Here is a 19,048-nt window from a genome sequence, read left to right as displayed (position 1 = left end):
CTTGGCACGTTTAAGCTGTTGCCTGTAAATTGGAATAAGATGGACCATACAGTGATCAGAATGTCCTAAAGCTGCCCGGGGGACAGAGCGATAGGCATGTTTTAAAATGGTGTAACAGTGGTCCAGTGTGATGTTGTCCCTGGTGGGGCAGTCGATATGCTGTCTGTATATAGGAAGTTCCTGGTGTAGATTCACTCTGTTAAAATCACCAAGGACAATAAAAGGGAATAGGGATATTTTCTTTCCAGGGGGGGTGATCTCGTCGGCCAGCGTGCATTTACATCTCAAGCTCATTTGCATCTGAATGTTGGTGGTGCTGCTAGACTATGAGAATTGTATGCTTTGAACTCTCCAGTGCTTTTTTAATGCCATTCAGTGACTGATGTTGGGAAGACAATGGATATTTACTGTACCCCTCCATGTCTCCTGGATTACTGACCCCAAGTTATTTCTGCTACATGGCTTTACACTATACAATATTTATATTTACATTTAAAGCATTTAGCAGACTTATCCAAAGCAACGTACAAGGTATCAAGGTACAATAAGCTGGGTTTAGAGGAGCTTACAGTTTTGATGGCGAGTCTGGCTCTGTGATGGAGGGATGTTAAAATGTTTTCTGTCTTGTGATTTCTTCTATTTCAGGGGCTTCTGGTGTGTTTAGCCGTTTAGATGGTGGACCAGACTTCACGAAATAGCACTCTAATGTGACTAGCCTTTTTCTGCGTATTGAAACTTTTCAGAAATGCAAGACTTTGCCAGTGCTTTTGTTCACCACCCGAGCGTATAGTCGTGAACAGATGTGAAATTTTGGCCAACTTTTTCATTGAAATTCGATTTGTATGTGTTCAGAAAAATTTGTGATCAGAGGCTTTAAAAGTGTTTATCCAAATAGGGACCTCAAAAACTGTCCCCAAAAGTAGGAAAATTTCAGGTTTTACTACACTTTGGGGGCAGTTTGGTCCTCAAATGTGATCTATGCAAACCCACACACACATACTACCAGTCAAAAGAGATGTTAATGACTTTCACACATTCAGTTGACCCCCCACCCCCAGCCCCAGCACCAGCACCAGCACTTTTCTGTCAATGTGCTTGTGGGCAGTACCTTGCTCAGGGTACTTGCTATGGAGAACTTTCATGCAAAAAACATTTGTGCTTTCAGGGTAGCTGTGTGGCTCAGTGGGCTAAGCCTGTGTGCTTGTGTTCCCCAGGTCACTGGTTCAAACCCCGCCTCAGCATGTCAGTCGTGACTATACGCTGTATAAACGTTTTTGGTAGACGATCATACTTTTTTTCCACTATATTCTTCTGGTTTCTAATTTACATGCCAACAACAGTTTTGACTGGTAGTGTTTTTACATTTTTTTTCCTGTAGTGTGTAATGACTGTTTAGTAGTGTTTATTTAACCGACTGGCTTGATAGTCAGAATATGGAATAGTCTTCCTGATAACATAGTGCAAGCTGAATCCTTGGGTTCCTTAAAATCAGAGCTAGATAAGATTTTAACAACTCTGAGCTATTAGTTAAGTTCTCCCTAAGCGAGCTTGATGGGCCGAATGGCCTCCTCTCGTTTGTATAGTTCTTATGTTCTTATGATCTGAAAGCAGTGCTTCTTAGGTTGAAAAAACAACCTCACCTTGACCCCTTCAAACATCTGTCTCATCTGTCTCATTGTTTCATTGTGGCCAAGCAGAGAAGTTAATGACACATTCACACATCATTGTGAGAACCCCCCCCCCTTCTCCGTGGATGCGCGGCCACCAGCAGCCTATCCGGCTGTTAGCCAGACAGAAAGAAAGAACACACTAAGGAGTGTGTCTGTTTTATTCCAGCACAGTACAGATCCATATGTTTTTTTTCCATTTTCCACTCTGTCCACCTTTATTCTCCACAGTCAACCTTATTACTTTGTTTAGACCTGTAATTAGTCTGTTACACACATCTTGGGTCACTCTCTTCTCCCAAAATAACTCTTGGACATGCTGCTGCTTGGTACCTGGCTTGGCCTCCTTGCGGATGAAATCTTTCATCTTGTGCCAAACAAGCTTAATGGCCTTCAAATCTGTTTAATTTTCATATACCTCTCATTGCTTGACAATATCAGTCTTAATACTTTGTTTAGGCCTGTAATTATTGTATTGGACATATCTTGGGACTGCCTCATCTCCAAAGAGGGAAGTAAAATAAAATTCTAATTTCATCAATAAACTGACTAAAAACACATTTTGACAGTTTTAGGCCATCTTTGCCTCACAACAGAAACTATTTCTAAATTTCACAGGCCATTTATTGCAGTGTAGTGAGTTTATTAATGAAATTGGAATTTTGTTTAAATATAGGAGAATTGTACTTGCTTAGATTTTTATTTTTTGCAGTGGAGTTACAATACCTGATTCAGGTATCTTATCTGATTTCAGGTAAGTCACTTCAGATCACTGCTCTCCCTGGTGGATGGATAAATCATTGCAAGTACTTTACACACAGAGAGTTGAGGGGTGGATCATGCCAGCCCCCTTTTTCATTACATCATCGTGGGGGATCTCATTACAGTCAAGGACCAGCCAAGAGCCAGTCAAGGTCCTGTCAAGGACCTGTCATGGAAACTGGGGAAATTTTAAGCGGCTGGATCTGTAGTTTGAATCATAAGCAAAACATGTTATAGTCAATCTCTTTCCTTTTGAACTTATCATCGAGCAACTTTGGCATTAGTTAGATGTTTTTTTTAAGATGCTCAGAGTCAGATGGACTGAGAGCTGCTCCTGCTGGAAGATGAGAAGGTACCACAGCACAGAAAGGAGGCCTCTGTTTCATTCTGTCTGCCTTTTGATGTCTGCCGGCAACTTCTGGAGCCCTACAACAAACCAATAAGTTAGTTTTGCGCATAATGTTATTACAAATAAAAGTATTTATACTGATTATGGACAGGGGAGTCGCTAGAAATTCTGAGCCCCCCCTGCCCAATTCTACATATGATTTTACGTATACAACGGCCCCCTGAATCTGCCAGGGTATCCATGCCTTTGCTGCAGTCATGTGGCCACAGCGCCATATACACAGCACACAGACAGGGTCAAGGTTCATTTACTGTTCAATTTAACATAAAAAATAAACACATTATCTGGCCACTGCATGTATATCGGCTATTAATAGATGAAGATGAGTTTTGACTAAAGCTGACTTACTTGGACAGCAGGTCTACAGTTTGCTGTATGACTCGAGTCTTTTTGTGCTGGGGACCATACAGCAGGTTCTGAACCTCCAGACACTGGGATGAGAGAGAGAAAAAAATCATGCTATTATTCTTCTGGGATGTGGTCAAGCAGAAGCATATCACGCCAATACAATTCAATGAGTCTCTTCTACTCAAGTTCATTCATGTTAAGTGTGAAGTTTAATCTTTAATGATTCACACAGTATTTTTTCTCACTTTAGATTTTATTTGGGTTATCAAATTAATCATTTTCTTAATCATGATTAATAGGACAATTAATCACATTTTCAATCATGTTGTTGAAAATTACCTTGAAAGTAGTACTATCCTAACAATCTCCCACTGAGATTAACTAAGGGTGCTTAAGTACCAACAGAGTAAAAAGACATAGGTATGACCAAAATCAAAAGAATCAACTCAATAAGGCAAACAAAAGTTACAGAAAACTGACTTTTTGACATATTCAAAAATATCCAGGTCAGTTCATTGTAAGTGGCAAGACATCATCATAACACATCTTCTTGACTAAAATTAGCATATTGGTCAAACAGTAGTGTACATTGTCACCTTCTAATCTCATAACAGACCACAATCAGATATGTTCACTAGATAAACAGTGGCCAGAATTAAGTGGCAGTCAAAATAACTCCCCTGGCATACCAAAAGAATGCAGTTTTTACACACAGTAGTAGTAGTAGGCTACTATCAGGGAATGTTCTGTGCCCAAAAATGACAAACTAACAAAAAACTGGTTATCCTTCAATGCGAAGGATGTGACTGGGTGACACCAGTCCAATCCACAGCACTGGATTTAGTAGACTCTAATCATGTGTTTTATCTTCTTTAAATTTATTTATGGGTCGTTCAGCACTTGAGAATAAAAAGCCTACATTCCTATTTTCGAAAAAAGAATAGGCACTCATTTATTGGAAAACAGCAACTTCATCTTTAGCTGGTCTACAGTGTGATTATTTAAAATACTCATTTAGAATCTAGAAAGTATGAAGGAGTTCTTTGTAACAGACAAAAATAGCAATAATTAACATTTTGATCAAATGACACTTCCGACATTGTGAACTTAAGCTTACATTGTATGTTGAACAAAGACAATATAATAAAGTGGGAATAAGTGAAGTATCAACAGCACAAAAAGTTATAAAATTAAAGAAATCATTTGAAAGCTGCATATTATGATTGGGATCAATTTAATAACACAGAATAATGAAATTTAAATGTATCTGATTATTTTTCACTTTGTATTAGTGCATGATTTACTTGGACAGCTTCCACACAACTGGTTATTCTGATGAGGAGGTAAGGAGTATGCACTGATACAGTGTGTTGCCACACCCACCACATGACAAACCACCTCAGGGATGAGAACCTGAGTGCAGCCATGCGGTGGATGATACCTCAGCACCACAGTAGTCGGTATGGACCAGTGTGATGTTTTTTTTCCAGTGGCTGGAGTTGCCAATCCTGCCACCACCTCCCAAGTTTCCCTGTAAGTTGGAGGACCTGCTTGTTGTACGCTAAGTATGAGCAAAGCTTGCTTTAGTGGAGAAAAGCAAAAATCATGAAACAAATTGTAGCTGAAAGCTACTGCAGCTAGAAGCAGAACTTCAAGTAAATCAGTGTTACCCTACACTGGAAAGGCAAAAAGGGAGAAAAACAAAACAAGAATGTTCCATTATGCTGAAGGTGGAATAAAAAGCAGGTATGGAAAGTCTCAGTTTGGCTCCTGGGGTGTTTAACTCACACCGCTGCCAAGAATGAGGTCACATTGTGCCTGGACTGAACATAACAGGAAAACAGTGAAAAATCTTTCCCATTTCAGTTCTGTTTTCCTAGCAGTTCGGAAAACACACAAGTACACCAGCCTTCTTATGAGTACAGCCTCTAAATGATTCACCTTTTTTCCTGTCTTTTTGTGCAGTCGTTATTAAGTTTGGGTCTCACCCAGGCCTCTGAAGTGCCCAGCAGAAGGGCAGCTGTCATGGACTCTGGTAAGAGGACACTATCACCACCCTGCCCCCATCTGAGGGGACCTGCAAAGGTTATTGGCTTGGTGTAGCACAAGGCGTGCGAGCTCTGATTCATCGTGCAATACTTGGATACAGCAACAAACACTGAGACATAGCAACAAGCCATTTGATTACTGTACCGATGATTCCACAGTAAAAGCACTATGGTGCTCATTTTGTGTGTAATTATTCTGGAAATTTCCATGGCCCAGTGTCAGATTCTAACCACTATATAAAATTTTATATGTCCTTCACATATTACACAATACTAAAAGATAAAAATAACTCTATTTTTATTTCTGAATGGCTGTGCTTTACAGTGGGTGGGATATATGGATGGATATTATTCAGGTGGACAAAATAATCTATATAATCCTTAAAATAGACACACAATTTAATGATTGGAACAAATGAAAGACAGTTAGTGACTTTAAATTATTATTTCCCCTAAAATAATACTGATAAAAAGATGTGGAAGAAATTATCTAATACACTGTAATATTCCTAATATTTAATCTCTTCTGGTTGGTTACAAATCCAAATTAGCTGGGGTGATGTTTTATAATTGGGGTCATTGTGTTTATCATTGACAGCACTTAGTGAAGTCTCCAGCTCTGCTAAAATCAGGTAGCCAAGCTGTCTAAGTGCCTCCCAAAAAAGCACAATGTCACAGTGATATTTTCACTTTGGGGGGGGGGGGGGAGGCCAGGATTAGCACAGAGCTCTGCAGCTGCTGGGCCTTGGAGACATGGTTAGATATAGCATCTTTCAGAATGAACAGCTCTCTGCTCAGGCCTGATGTTACCCATGTACCACCATGAAATGCTGGTAATATGAAGTCACTACATCCCCAGATTTTCAGATGAGCTCTCCAAAGTACCTCTGCAGCATGGTCTCAACTTTTCCATCAGTCAAGTATCACTACTGACTATCCTAAAGTGGGACCCTACCTTTGTTACCCCAAATCTAGCAGATCTGAGAAACAGTATTAATGGGATGAGAGAGACAATGTGCCTCTAGACGAGAAGGTATGACAATGGGTAAGAACACACTCATAAGCAAAAGCTTGTTGACACGGGAGTATCCCTGTGTTTAGGAAACTGCTTCTGGAACTCACTCCTACATCACTGCATTCGCTTGGGAATGTCGGCATGGGCCGGCTCACTGTTCTAGTCTTACCTTGCTCATAGTTCTGCAGGCCTGCATCATTTCCCCTTGGGCTCACTGTTCTAGTCTTACCTTGCTCATAGTTCTGCAGGCCTGCATCATTTCCCCTTGGGCTCACTGTTCTAGTCTTACCTTGCTCATAGTTCTGCAGGCCTGCATCATTTCCCCTTATGCTCACTGTTCTAGTCTTACCTTGCTCATAGTTCTGCAGGCCTGCATCATTTCCCCTTGGGCTCACTGTGCCAGTCTTACCTGGCTCATAGTTCTGTAGGCCTGCATCATTTCCCCTTGGGCTCACTGTGCCAGTCTTACCTTGCTCATAGTTCTGTAGGCCTGCATCATTTCCCCTTGGGCTCACTGTGCCAGTCTTACCTTGCTCATAGTTCTGCAGGCCTGCATCATTTCCCCTTGGGCTCACTGTGCCAGTCTTACCTTGCTCATAGTTCTGTAGGCCTGCATCATTTCCCCTTGGGCTCACTGTGCCAGTCTTACCTTGCTCATAGTTCTGTAGGCCTGCATCATTTCCCCTTGTGTCATCTGCACTCCACCAATCAGCTGCAGGCTATCAGCCACCTCGGCACTCAGGTCCCCAAATGTGCTCTTCTTCAGGGACACGGACTCCTTCAGGATTTTCATAGCCCTCTGGAAACGCAGGGCAAGTTGAGTCAAGCACAGATTTCTTGTCAAAAGAAATAACTAGATACCATGAACTCAGGGGTGGGCACAGCCAACTATAAAGTTAGCTTTGATAACCACTAATCCACTAACTGTACAGTTTAATTGGTTAATGCTAAACTGATAAACCACCAAAAAAAAATTAGCAGAAGCTAATGATAATCGCTAACCACTAACTTTTTATATGAATTTAGCTTTGGTTTGGTTTAGGGCTCTGAAACCCTTAAAAATATAGCTAGAGAACTACAATTCGTTTATAAATTTAGTTCCACTGGTCTGGAGTGATTCCCTGGGGATATTCAAGACTTACCCAAATGGAGATCATTGTATTCTGTAGAGTCTATAGAATAAGTTTTCTGCCAATGATATTCCATTTGCGAGATTTAAATGTTTTTGTCGGAGGAATCCTATTCCACTTGACAACTACAAGCATGCCACCATTTACCTAGAACTAGGAAGGAGGGTCTCGGCTCTTTATTGGTCTATAGTTCTGTCAATCAAAACCCAGAAAATAAAGGAAAGCAACCAGGAGCCAAAGAAGGATTTCTTATTTAACCGGATAACATGTTATATTTAAGGTAGTCTGGGCTAAATGTAAGCCAATGACGATAAAGTCCATTAAACTAGGCTACTTGAATTCAACAAGTTAAACTAAGCAAGAAATCAGGCTTCATGATACAGGTCCACTTCTCTACTTAGTTTGGGGTACCCCAGTTTAAATGGACTTTATTGTCACACATTTACGTTTAGCCTAGACTACTCTATATATTAAAAGTTGTCAATATATCACATCACGTGTTTATACGTAGTTTGCCAATAATGTGCCAGATAGACTGCTTCAGAGAAGCTTATAACAGACCAGAACAAACGTGAGATTTTAGGATTTCCAAACGTTTTTGACTGTTAAACTTTAGCTCCTATTTGGCGAATAGGAGTCATCCTTATTTTTTTGTGTTAATGTCCATTTGTAAATATTCAAATTATACTTTTTTTGACAAATAGACATTAAGCACTCAGATAAATATCTGTAAAAGATGGTACCGCACGATTAGTTGTGCGATTGCTAAGGACTTGTTGCACAATCCCCAACAGAACACGTGGAGGGCCTGTGACCCAGGGCGCACGCAGACCTCCTGTTGGCCGCTGAGGAGGAGGACCCGACAGTACTTGTCCTGCACTGAGAGCGTCAGGGGGTCCCCTGGCCTTAGACACCTGCTGTAGATACTCAGGCTCTGCTGGAAGAATGAGGCAGCTCTGTCTGCAGAGTCAAAGAGACATTAATCAAACACCTCGCCTCCCTCCTCAGGAGACCAGCCTGTGCTTACTGTCATTTCAGGCAAATGCCACTGATAGTATTATTCCTTTGTAAGCTTATCATCAGTTTGAACATTAAACTTATCTCAGCTATGGGGCATTTTTGAATGCCATCTAGAGCATTGGCTGTGCATAACAGGATAACACAGAGATCTATCACAGAAAATCCTTTCTATATCCTTTCTACATTCAGATCCATGCACATAGAATCATCCCGATTTGCACCTCACAAACTGGAGCGTATTCTAAAGGAACCTACCAAGGTACTTGGGGTCCTGGGACTTAGAGTAGGCCACAGCTAGACTGTAACATATGTCAGCCTCCTCCAGTCCACCCGGGGTCACCTCCTGGACCAGGGAGTATGCCTGCAGGAACAGTCAGTAATACAGCCGGTCACTGCAGGGTGAATATGCCCAGCTGACAATATGCTTCAACCAGTTTAGAGGATCTCATGCATAAACACTCTGATGCCTCGCCTTCAATAGGTACTGCACCGCTGCGTTGGGCTGGCCCTGCTCTTCCTCTATGGTGGCCATGTCCTTGTAGACAGCGCAGGCTGCGTGGGGTCCCTCGTGAAGCTTCAGTGCTCGCTCACACTGGCAGAGAGCCTTACCCGGGCAGCCCTGATGCCGGTATAATCTAGAGCAGAGAACATCCCAGTACAACCCTTAGTAAAGCTTAAGCCTAGACCTAAACTTCAACATGGGTTTGGACCATAATTTCAGTATAAATCTTTGCTTGCCAGGACTGATGTCTGGACCTGAGCCTGACCACAGGAGTCCTGAGGCTTCTGCCTTGTCAGTCTAACATGAGCCGGTCTGACGTTTAGCAGCTCTCAGCCTGCTGCTGCTGGCACAGGGCTCTGGAGAAGCTCCGATCGGCAGAGAAGACTGTCAACAGTCGCAAAGTAGTATGAATGTATCCATCATCTTTCAGGATTTATGAATAAATGAAATCATATCTTATTCATGCTTATAGACTGACTACAAACCTCCACAATCCTCCTAGTTTACTGTGGTAGAAAATACAAACAATTAAATGGCTGGAACAGTATAATCTTGTTCAGTATCATCGACTTTCAGACACATTTACTGTGCCTTACTACAAGGCTAGTGGCTGCCTTGCATTCACACTGAATACTGCCTCAGCCGAGAAAGGCTGCACTTGAAGATTGACATCCATGGTATTTCGGACCACTGCCGACGCCTGAGCCGTGCCCAGCTTCCTGACCTTTAGATTGTAGCACAATGCCTTCAGAGCAGCTGACTCACCCACATGGGGAACAGCTGCCCAAAGCACCCCAAACTGAACCCCACCCCTGATAAGGTGGAGCAGCTGAAGAACGGACTAGACAGGAAACGCTGTCAAGTGACACAGCCAGAAGACATACAGATATAGAAAGTATATAAAGCACAAACACTATTATACTGTATATTAAACTACCAGGTTTAAAGAGGTGCTTTTTATTGTAATGTGTGCTATTCATACAGTCATCAACACTACACTGAATCCATACGGATGCTCTGAAAATGGCTTCTCTGTTTGTCTTTCTGGACAGGGGATTCAACCCTGTTCAGCTTTCACAGATGAGCCAAACGCCCTTGCGTTTTATGGAAATGTCTCTGGGTACAACTGTCAGGATCAGCATCTGTCCCCACCCTCGGTGACCTTTCCCCATTTGACCAGCAGCCATTGCTGGTCATTTCACCTTTCTCCCTCTCTGTCGCATAGTCCATCTCTCTGTCCAGTGTTCGTTTCAGTCCCCGTTTGGCCAACAGGTGTTGCTGGCAATCCTGTTCCCTCCTCTGTCTTAGTCCTAAGCCCCTAGTGTGTCTTCCCAGTTTCCCAGGCTGGTACATGGCTCAGTGGGTTGAATGCACAACTTCATAACTATTAATCCGCTGGTTGTGGGTTCAAGACTGGCCTCATCTGTTTATTTATATTTATTAGTTTTGCTCCTCAGTCTTTCTTGTTTCCTACTGGTTTCCCAGTTATAGGTTTATTCTGCTTGTGTCCTGTTCACTTCTGGTCTTGTTGGTATTATTTGGTTCTGTTAATTATCCTGTTGAATTCCCATGATGTTAGTGTTTTCTAGTTTTAGTGTTTGCAGTATTCCCTGGTTCTGTGCTTGTTAATTGTTCCTCCTATTGCTCATTGTCCTGCTCCTTTTGTGACTGGTTAATTTGATTACGGTTTACACCTGTCCCTTGGTTGTCCTGCGTTTCTGCGGGTATTTAAGTGCTTGTCTGGTACTGTAGTTGTGTCAGTGTTCAGAGTGCTTGTTATTGTGTGTTATTTGTTTTGTTGCCTAGTCCTGCTTCCTGTGTTCTGTTGGTTCTCTAGTAGTGTTTATTCCATACTTTAGTTTATTCCTAGGTCTTGTTTTCCCCGTTTGACCCCTCATGGTCCTTTTCTTTTTGTACTTTCCCCGTTGTGCTATATTTTGTTATTAAACCCCTTAGGTTAGGAGTGGCAAGTTGATCGTCATCCTTTTTTCCTGCCTGGGCCATGTCTCGCCATGACAACACAACCACACTCAACTGCTCAGCGGTGTGCATCTTCTCAGTGTGCCTGAAGCTAGCAGAAGTGTACCCTGAATGAAAACATGCAGCCAGGGCTTTGATCCCATAACCACATTATTGTGCCATAGCAACATAACCGTGAAGTTACACAAGACTCTGGTACTGCAGTGCTGGCAAAGTGAATTTATTAGGCAGGAAGAGGCCAGAATCCACTCGCAAACCACTAGCACCACTTGTTACGCGCCGATGCTGGAACACATCAAGGGCTGGACCCACTACAGAAACAACAGAGCTGCTTCAGCTGGCAAAGCAGCCAGTTTGCCCATAAGGGCTCATTGTTAGTCCTGGTTAAAACCGATGTGTCTATCCAAGGTACTGCTGAAAATTCCACAAAATGAAGTCACTCATAGTTTACTGTAAAAATAGTATAAGTTGCTATTTATCTTGGCTCAGTCTATTGGTGCTTCTTTGTATAAGTACAGCATATGAAGGACTGCAGGACAAACATACTATTACTTCTCTAACAAAGGCAAATGGCATTCGTCTCCTGAACCACATGTCAGTGATAAGCTTGGGTCCTAACCTACAGAGCCACACACCAATTTACCAGACTACAGCAATCTAAGATGTCATTTGGTCATGCTACCCAAGGACAAAGCTTACACAAAATGACCACCGCACCAACATGACTCACTTTCACCAAATCAGCCACTTTAAAATGATGCAGTTAGAAGGAAAATTTCCATTTGGAACTTGAACCTGCATTCTACTTCTTGATCTGCCCATAGGCTTCAACAAAAGATAATAATTAGCACCATCAAGTGATGCCATGTCACAGCCACTTTAGAACAAAGACATATTTTGCACAGTTTTACGTCTACATTTTTCCCTGCTCTTCAAAAGCGCATGCAGACTAGCCACAAACACATGCTGCAGGTCAAGTCAAAAGAGCCATTGTGGAGCAGACTAGGTAGGGATCCACATCTACTCCATGCAGACTCTCCACTGGTGTCCTTCAGGGCTCAGTTCTTGGTCCTCTACTGTTCTCCCTCTATACTAGATCTCTTGGTGAGGTCGTATCCTCACATGGGTTCTCATAAAACTGCCATGCAGATGACACCCAACATATCCTTTCTTTTCCTCCCTTTCACACTCGAGTCTCCACTCTGATTTCTGCATGTCTGACAGCTCATCAGCTGAAACTCAATCCCAGCAAAACTGAGCTGCTATTTATCCCAGCTGATCCATCCCCTCACCAGGATCTTGTGATCTCCCTGGACAACTCTCTGATTTCTCCTTTGGTCACTGCTCACAACCTTGGGGTAGCTATGGACAATCACCTGTCCTTTTCTGCTCACATTGTAAATCTATCCTGCTCATGTTGATTTCTCCTCTTCAACATCAAAAGGGTTCGTCCATTTCTTTCCACACAGGCCACACAGCTACTTGTTCAATCTCTTGTCATCTCGAGACTACTGTAACTCAACCCTAGAAGGTCTGCCTCTAAGCGCCATTCGTACTCTGCAACTGAGGCAGAATGCAGCTGCCCGACTCATTTTCAATCTTCCCTAGTTCTCCCAAACCACACCATTGCTACACTTCTTCCACTGGCTTCCTGTAGCTGTCCGTATCAGATTCCAAACACTGATGCTCCCCTACAAAGCCAAAAATGGACCAACACCCTCCTACCTAAAAGAATTTATCGCACCCCACACTGCACCAAGCTCTCTCCAATCCTCCAGCACCGTTGGACTGGTCTCACCATCTCTCAAGGGGCAAGAAAGACATGCATCTAGACTCATCTCTGTTTTGGCTCCTATGTGGTGGAATGAACTTCCACTAGATGTCCGAACAGCTGAGTCATTCAAACTAAGACTAAAAACCTACCTCTCTTGGAAGTACTTGGATTAGCACTTCCAGTATTATACTCTTATTTAAAAAATGTATTACTTGCCAACAAGTGACAGTAGTCTTAGCTGGGTTCTATTCAACCAGTATCAGAATATTCACTGAGTCTTCTAATCACTTATATAAGTTGCTTTGGCTAAGGGCATCTGCCAAATGCCGTAGATGTAGATAAGGGCAAGCACATGGCAGGATATTAGAGACACAAAGAGAGCATTGGTGGTGGACTGGGACAGAAATGATCAGAGACAGCATAACAACTAATGATGTTCCCAGAGAGACACATTCCTCTGGGAAGTCTACACTATGGCACTCAGGCAGTTATAGATATACTAAATGGGCAAATGCATGTGGACACCAACACGTCATACCTATAAGTGACGGCTGAACTTCACATTCCAAAGCCATGGGCACTAATGTGAAGCTGGTTCCCCCTTTGCTTTTGTAATGTGGCTGCAGGGATTTGCTTCCATTCAGCCACAAAGGCATTAGTGAGGTTGGACACTGATACCATCTGATCGGGCCTGCCCCACAGTGGCCTTTCCAATTCACCCCAATGCTGCTCAACAGGACAGAGGTCATCTGCCAAATGCGGATGCATCTATCAGTCTGGCAGACAGCAAAGCGTTACTCATCACTCCAACGAACATGCTTCCACTGCTACACAACACAATGATGGCATTCTTTCTCAATCCAAGTGATATTTGGCATTGCGTATGGTGATCTTGTGTGGGGCTAAGCTGTAGCTGTGCCTAGTCATTTCCACTGTACAATTTACCAGGACAGCCCTAGCAGGGCTAACTTGTTGGAAAGATGCCATCCGTAATCCTATTCCACGCTGAAAATCGCTGAGCTCCTCTACAATCCATATTACTATCATGTACATCTACAAAGAGCAGATAGTTGTACACTTGATTATACACTGTGGGTGAATCAGCTGACCTCACAAATTCCAAAGTATGTCCACATCCTTTTGGCCATGAGGTGTAATATTTTGGTAGCGGAACCCCCCACCATGCAGCAGGAAGGCTACAGCTTTGCCCGGGTTTAACTTCCAGGCAGGATCTCTATCACATTTTCTCCACGTTCATACTAGCTTCCTCTGGTCCACAGTGTTAATGACTTGGAAATTAACATGTGAACCCCTCTTGTCCAAGGTCACTTCACCCATAAGCAGTTATTCTTAGTAGATGACCCAATGGATGGGTTAGGTTATACCCCTATCCATCTTAACAGCTTCCGAGAAATCAATCACTTTTTTTTCCTGGAAATTGTTTTTCTGTTACCACTTCAAGATATTTTCCGGAAAATAATTACAGCCTCATGCCCTTGACACCTGGCCTGGTTTGTCATAGGCCCAGAGAGGCCCACTGAACAGTCTGCAAAGTCCTGAAACTTTATGAAGATGAAGACATTCACTCCTTCTCCATGTGGGCTTCGAGAGCAAAAGTGGAAAAAAGACTGAAAAAACTCTCACCTCTGCCATCCCCACAAACACCTTTGCCTGCTCCCTCCTGCGCCTGTGTGATACTGACAGCAACGCGCTTCACTTTTTGGCTGACATAATGTGACGCCGTGGGGTTGAGCAGTAGCCGGCATGCTTTGTACCACACTGCGCGTATCTCTAAATGGTGTACGTTAATGTGTATTTATGTTAATTGTAAATGTTGTAACTGTGTAATGTTTACTGTGGAACATGATTCGTTAGCGTGTAAACGTGAGTGCCAAGTGAGTGTTTGGTTTTCTTTTTGGTGCAGCTGTTACTACACCGATAGTGGCTGTTAGTGTATTTCACTTTAAAAGAAGTGTCATTTTTATTAAAATGTGGATTCTGGAGAAATCTCTGTATGCAAGGGACAAGGCCGAATACCAATACTGAATAGCTGTGATCTTAGGGTCCTCAGGCGGCACTGCATTAAAAACAGACACAATTCTATAGTAGAAATCAATGTATGCGCTAAGGAACTCTTGCAAAAACCATTGTCTGTGAACACATGCAGGATGAAACTCTACCATGAAAAGAAGAAAACCATCTCTAAACATGATCCAGAAACATCGCTGAGTTGGCCCAAGCTCATTTAAGATGGAAAACTGTCCTGTGGTCTGACGAATCAAAACTTCAAATTCTTTTTGGAAATCATGGACATCACATCCTCCAGGCTAAAGAGAAGAGGGACCATCCAGCTCATTATCAGTGGACAGTTCAAAAGCCAGCATCTGTGATGCTATGGGGCTGTATTAGTGTCCATGGCTTGGGTAGCTTGCACATCTGGGAAGGCACCATTAATGCTGAGGGATATATACAGGCTTTGGAGCAACACATGCTACCATCAAACTGTAGAGTAGTTGAAATCCTTTTTCAGGCAAGAATAGGAGAACATTTCACTTTCCAAACTTCAGCAACTAATCCTCTCAGTTCCCAAAACTTTACAGTGTTGTTAAAAGAAGAGATGATGCAACACAGTGGTAAACATGCCCCTCCCAGCTTTTTTTTAAAAATGTGTTGGTGGCATCAAATTCAAATTGAGAATGTAATAAAACAACAAAATTTCTCAGTTTCACCATTTAATATGTTGTCATTGTTCTATCTTCAATTAAATAGATTTATAAATCATTGCATTCTGTTTTTATGTTACTCAGCGTCCCATCTTTTTTGGAAATGAGGTTGTAAACATTGTAAAGCAGAACCCATTTACTCTTAAAGTAAAGCTCTGATTTCTGTATTTTATAAAAAAAAATATATAATGTGGATAGATGTGTACAGGTATGTGACAAACATGTTTGATCAATTTTTGATGATGGGGTGCCATCTGGTGGCCACATGATGGAGAGATGTGTACTGAGGTACCCAATCAAATAAGTAAATGATGAGAGACACGTTGAAGTTCTGGATTATCAGTTCATAACCTGTCTTCAGTCAATGTGATTTAAAGGTTTATTTATACCTTGGAAAGTTATACGCACTCTGCGCCAAATGCATGCAAGACTACCACAATCGTCACCCAAGCTTAAATCTTCATCACAAAATATTTAGATCATATCAAATTAAACATATTGTACATACAAGGTCCTGGAACCTCCTACACAACATTATCTCAAATGAAATGCCAAAACAAATGCATAAATGATGACAAAGCATTATAAATGATGACAAAGCATTATGAATGTCTACTATGACTTGTGTATTACCTGGATAAGGTTGTGGCGATGTCAAACTCTGTTTGCTTCCTGTTGCCTTCCACCTGCTGGAGCTCTCCAAAAACCAAGTCGGCTTTTTCCAAATTAACCTCGGCCTCCTCCAGCATGAAAGGCAGTCAAGGATTTCAGCTGATTTACTAAAAAGATCCTTAATCACCCTTCTCTAGTACATTGATATTTTTACCAAATATCACCCACAAGCTACTAGTAACTAGCCATTCAGTATCTCGCAGAACACTATTTAGAAACAGTGTCAATTTTGTTTATGCACTTTTGGACAATGAGTACCATGCTGTCACACCATGCAAGCTTCACTGTCGATTACCACCACTGCTGCCTGGCTGCACATCATCTTATATCAAACCCTTAGCTCTCCAGATTTTTTTTTACAAATTCGAAGTAAAAAAAAAATGTCCAAGTGGAAGCTAGCTTTCTTCACATGTTTAGATTTGTCTGAGTTCATTCAAAGGATATTTGCCTAGAAGGAGGGCTGATTTTCCCTGAGTGTAATATACAGTAAAATAACATTCCTGCACCTCTGCCTTCTCCTCGCCTGCTGCTTCAGGGGAACAGAACGGAATGATAGCCTGGGCCTTCGCAGCGTGTTCCTGAGCCTGCAGCGGCAAGCCTGCATGGGTGCCATGGTGGAGATATGTAATGGTGAACATTAAAAAAAAAAAACAAAAAAAAAAAAACAAACTCCTAGGCTAAATTATTTTGACTGTGGATGACTGACACACTTGGTCAATTGTTAATACAGATGAGACATTCAGATACAAATTGGTGAAACAACCCTTGCACATGTATTAGCTTTGACAAATGAACACAAAACATCATAGAAAGGTCTTACCTTTCAACTGCAGGTAACACTGGGCCAGTCTGGCATGGGCCTGAGCCAATTTTAGATGGATGTCTCCATATACCAGCCTCGCTAGGGCTACACAGCGCACCTGCGCCTGGACACACGCATCAATCTGGAACAGAAAACACATGCAGACATGCTGTTCCCTCACTTCAGGGAGGGACATCCCTCTCACAGGGAGCTCTCTCATTCATGTGGACTGTAAGTCACATCTCCTGTTGTTTCAGGTGCAAGTCACATCCAATACAGGGTAACATTTGAGCACATATGAATCCAAAACAAGAAATTCAACACAAGTGGAATTTCATTTTTAAAACCCTGTCAGAAGAACTTCATGCAAAGGGAATTATAAAAGAATATTTTGATCAGTTTGAGTTCAGACACTCACGTCTGTAGTCTCAAACTTTGTTCGCTTCATTTCCCATCACGTTAAATTTGCATTGTATTTAGGCTGCAAAATACACTGCACAATTACAAATGGCTGCCATGCCAGTAAGTGATGCCTGGATAGGACAGGACTGGACTGGATAGGACAGGATTCTTCGGATGTTTTACGAATCTGTCGTGGCGAGTGTCGTTTTTTATGCTGTGGTCTGTTGGGGCTGTAACATGAAAGCAGCAGACAGAAACAGACTGGACAAGGTCATTAAAAGGGCTGGATCTGTACTGGGCTTGGATCAGCATCTATGTCGTGGCAAGGAGAAGAATTTTGTCCAAAATACGTACCATCTTGAACAATCCTTCTCACCCGCTATACAGAGTCCTCTCCGTCCAGAGGAGCAATTTCAGCCAGAGACTGATTATGACCAGGTGTTCTACAGAGCGCCACAGGAGATCTTTTCTCCCAATGGCCATAAAATTATATACTGTAACTCTGCTCTGTAATGTTTTTACTACGGGACTGGAACTATGAGTAGTTCCTGTTCAATATTATTTTTATAATACTACTGTTTCTAATTAGAGTTCCAAGTGCAATATCTGGTTACAATACATGTGGGTAATATTTCTTCTTATTTACACTGTTATTATATAACTTAATTGTGTGTTATATCTAATTTTATTATATTTTACTTTTACTTATTATTTTCTCTTTAAATTTTAAATTTTTATTTTTTATATATATAATATAATGTACTTTCTACTAATTTAATTTTTCTTTCTTCCCGGTTAGTTAATTAATTAATTAATGAGAGCAACTGTATAACCAAGAAAAAGTAATTTCCCTCTGGGATTAATAAAGTTCTTTGAATATTTGAATCTTGAATATTTGGTGATAGAATATGGATGTATGTTAATATTGCATATAAATCTAAACACACACACACACACAAAATACCTGCTGACTGTCTTCTAGGGCTTGCACTTCAGTCTGCCATTGGGACAGCTTCTCTTCAGGACCAATCCTGATGTCTGCTATACTCTCAGCACCTCTGCTGGGGCTCTGGGCCCCCTGTCCTTTCTCACACCATAACGTGGGGCATTCAGAACCAGCATTGTAGCTCCTGCCACAGCCAGAACTTCTGCAATAATGACAATCACAGTCATCACCTATTAAATTTCCTTTATTTCATGATCAACAAAAAATCAGGACCCACAAATGCACGAAACAGTTAAAACGGTGGGCAAATTTTACATAAATTGCAAAAACGTGAAAATTCATAATTATTTTCTCCTTGAACAACTCAATTTATCCCCCCCCCCCATATCAAACATTTGTCCTCAAAACCTTTGTGCACGGTACAGTTTATTTTACAGGGTATAAAACACCAATTAATACTTTTCACGTATTAGCACAGAAATTATCCATTTATGTAGTAATAAAGCCCTTTAAAAGTAACTGAACCATATCTTACGGTATTGCACATTCGAATGAAACGCTATCAAAATATTTTGTTGACCCGACGTCAGCGTTCATCTTTCAACTCAAGTAAGGGTGAGTAGCAACTAACTAACAATGGAGCTGTCTGACAAAAGGAACTAACTAAACTTCAGTTAATGACAGAAGAGCATCTGTTCTTGTTTCACTTCCAAACATAACAAACGACGAGACGCCGGCGCCAGTCTACAAAAGCTCCTGGTCACTTCCGCTTGCTGCTGAGGATTCTGGGTAAGGAATGGCTGCTGAAGGAGCGGTGAAAAACATCTGCTATGCTTCTCTTTAGTATT

At 41.8% G+C, this 19,048-nt stretch overlaps 1 protein-coding gene across 2 annotated transcripts in view; it reads right to left on the bottom strand.

Annotated features, from left to right (window-relative positions):
• The window catches only part of ttc23 (tetratricopeptide repeat domain 23), a 22,044-nt gene extending 2,996 nt beyond the window's left edge, over nt 1-19,048 (bottom strand). The window contains exons 1-11 of one of the 2 annotated variants that reach the window (XM_072698355.1): nt 18,736-19,048; nt 18,219-18,402; nt 16,871-16,994; nt 16,557-16,648; nt 16,012-16,118; nt 8,872-9,034; nt 8,655-8,760; nt 8,212-8,339; nt 6,899-7,048; nt 3,187-3,269; nt 2,638-2,855 (exon numbers count right to left, since the gene is read on the bottom strand). In XM_072698355.1, coding sequence (XP_072554456.1) covers nt 2,714-2,855; nt 3,187-3,269; nt 6,899-7,048; nt 8,212-8,339; nt 8,655-8,760; nt 8,872-9,034; nt 16,012-16,118; nt 16,557-16,648; nt 16,871-16,994; nt 18,219-18,402; nt 18,736-18,797 — 1,341 coding nt within the window. In that variant the 5' untranslated portion in view covers nt 18,798-19,048 and the 3' untranslated portion in view covers nt 2,638-2,713. Of the gene's footprint in view, nt 1-2,637; nt 2,856-3,186; nt 3,270-6,898; nt 7,049-8,211; nt 8,340-8,654; nt 8,761-8,871; nt 9,035-16,011; nt 16,126-16,494; nt 16,649-16,870; nt 16,995-18,218; nt 18,403-18,735 lie in introns of both variants that reach the window. The other variant, XM_023817241.2, reaches the window with a different exon arrangement.

Source organism: Paramormyrops kingsleyae, chromosome 13 (genome assembly GCF_048594095.1).
Source record: "Paramormyrops kingsleyae isolate MSU_618 chromosome 13, PKINGS_0.4, whole genome shotgun sequence".
NCBI lineage: Eukaryota > Metazoa > Chordata > Actinopteri > Osteoglossiformes > Mormyridae > Paramormyrops > Paramormyrops kingsleyae.
Note: the sequence above shows the minus strand (reverse complement) of the source record. Positions and strands in the feature narration are given on the sequence as shown.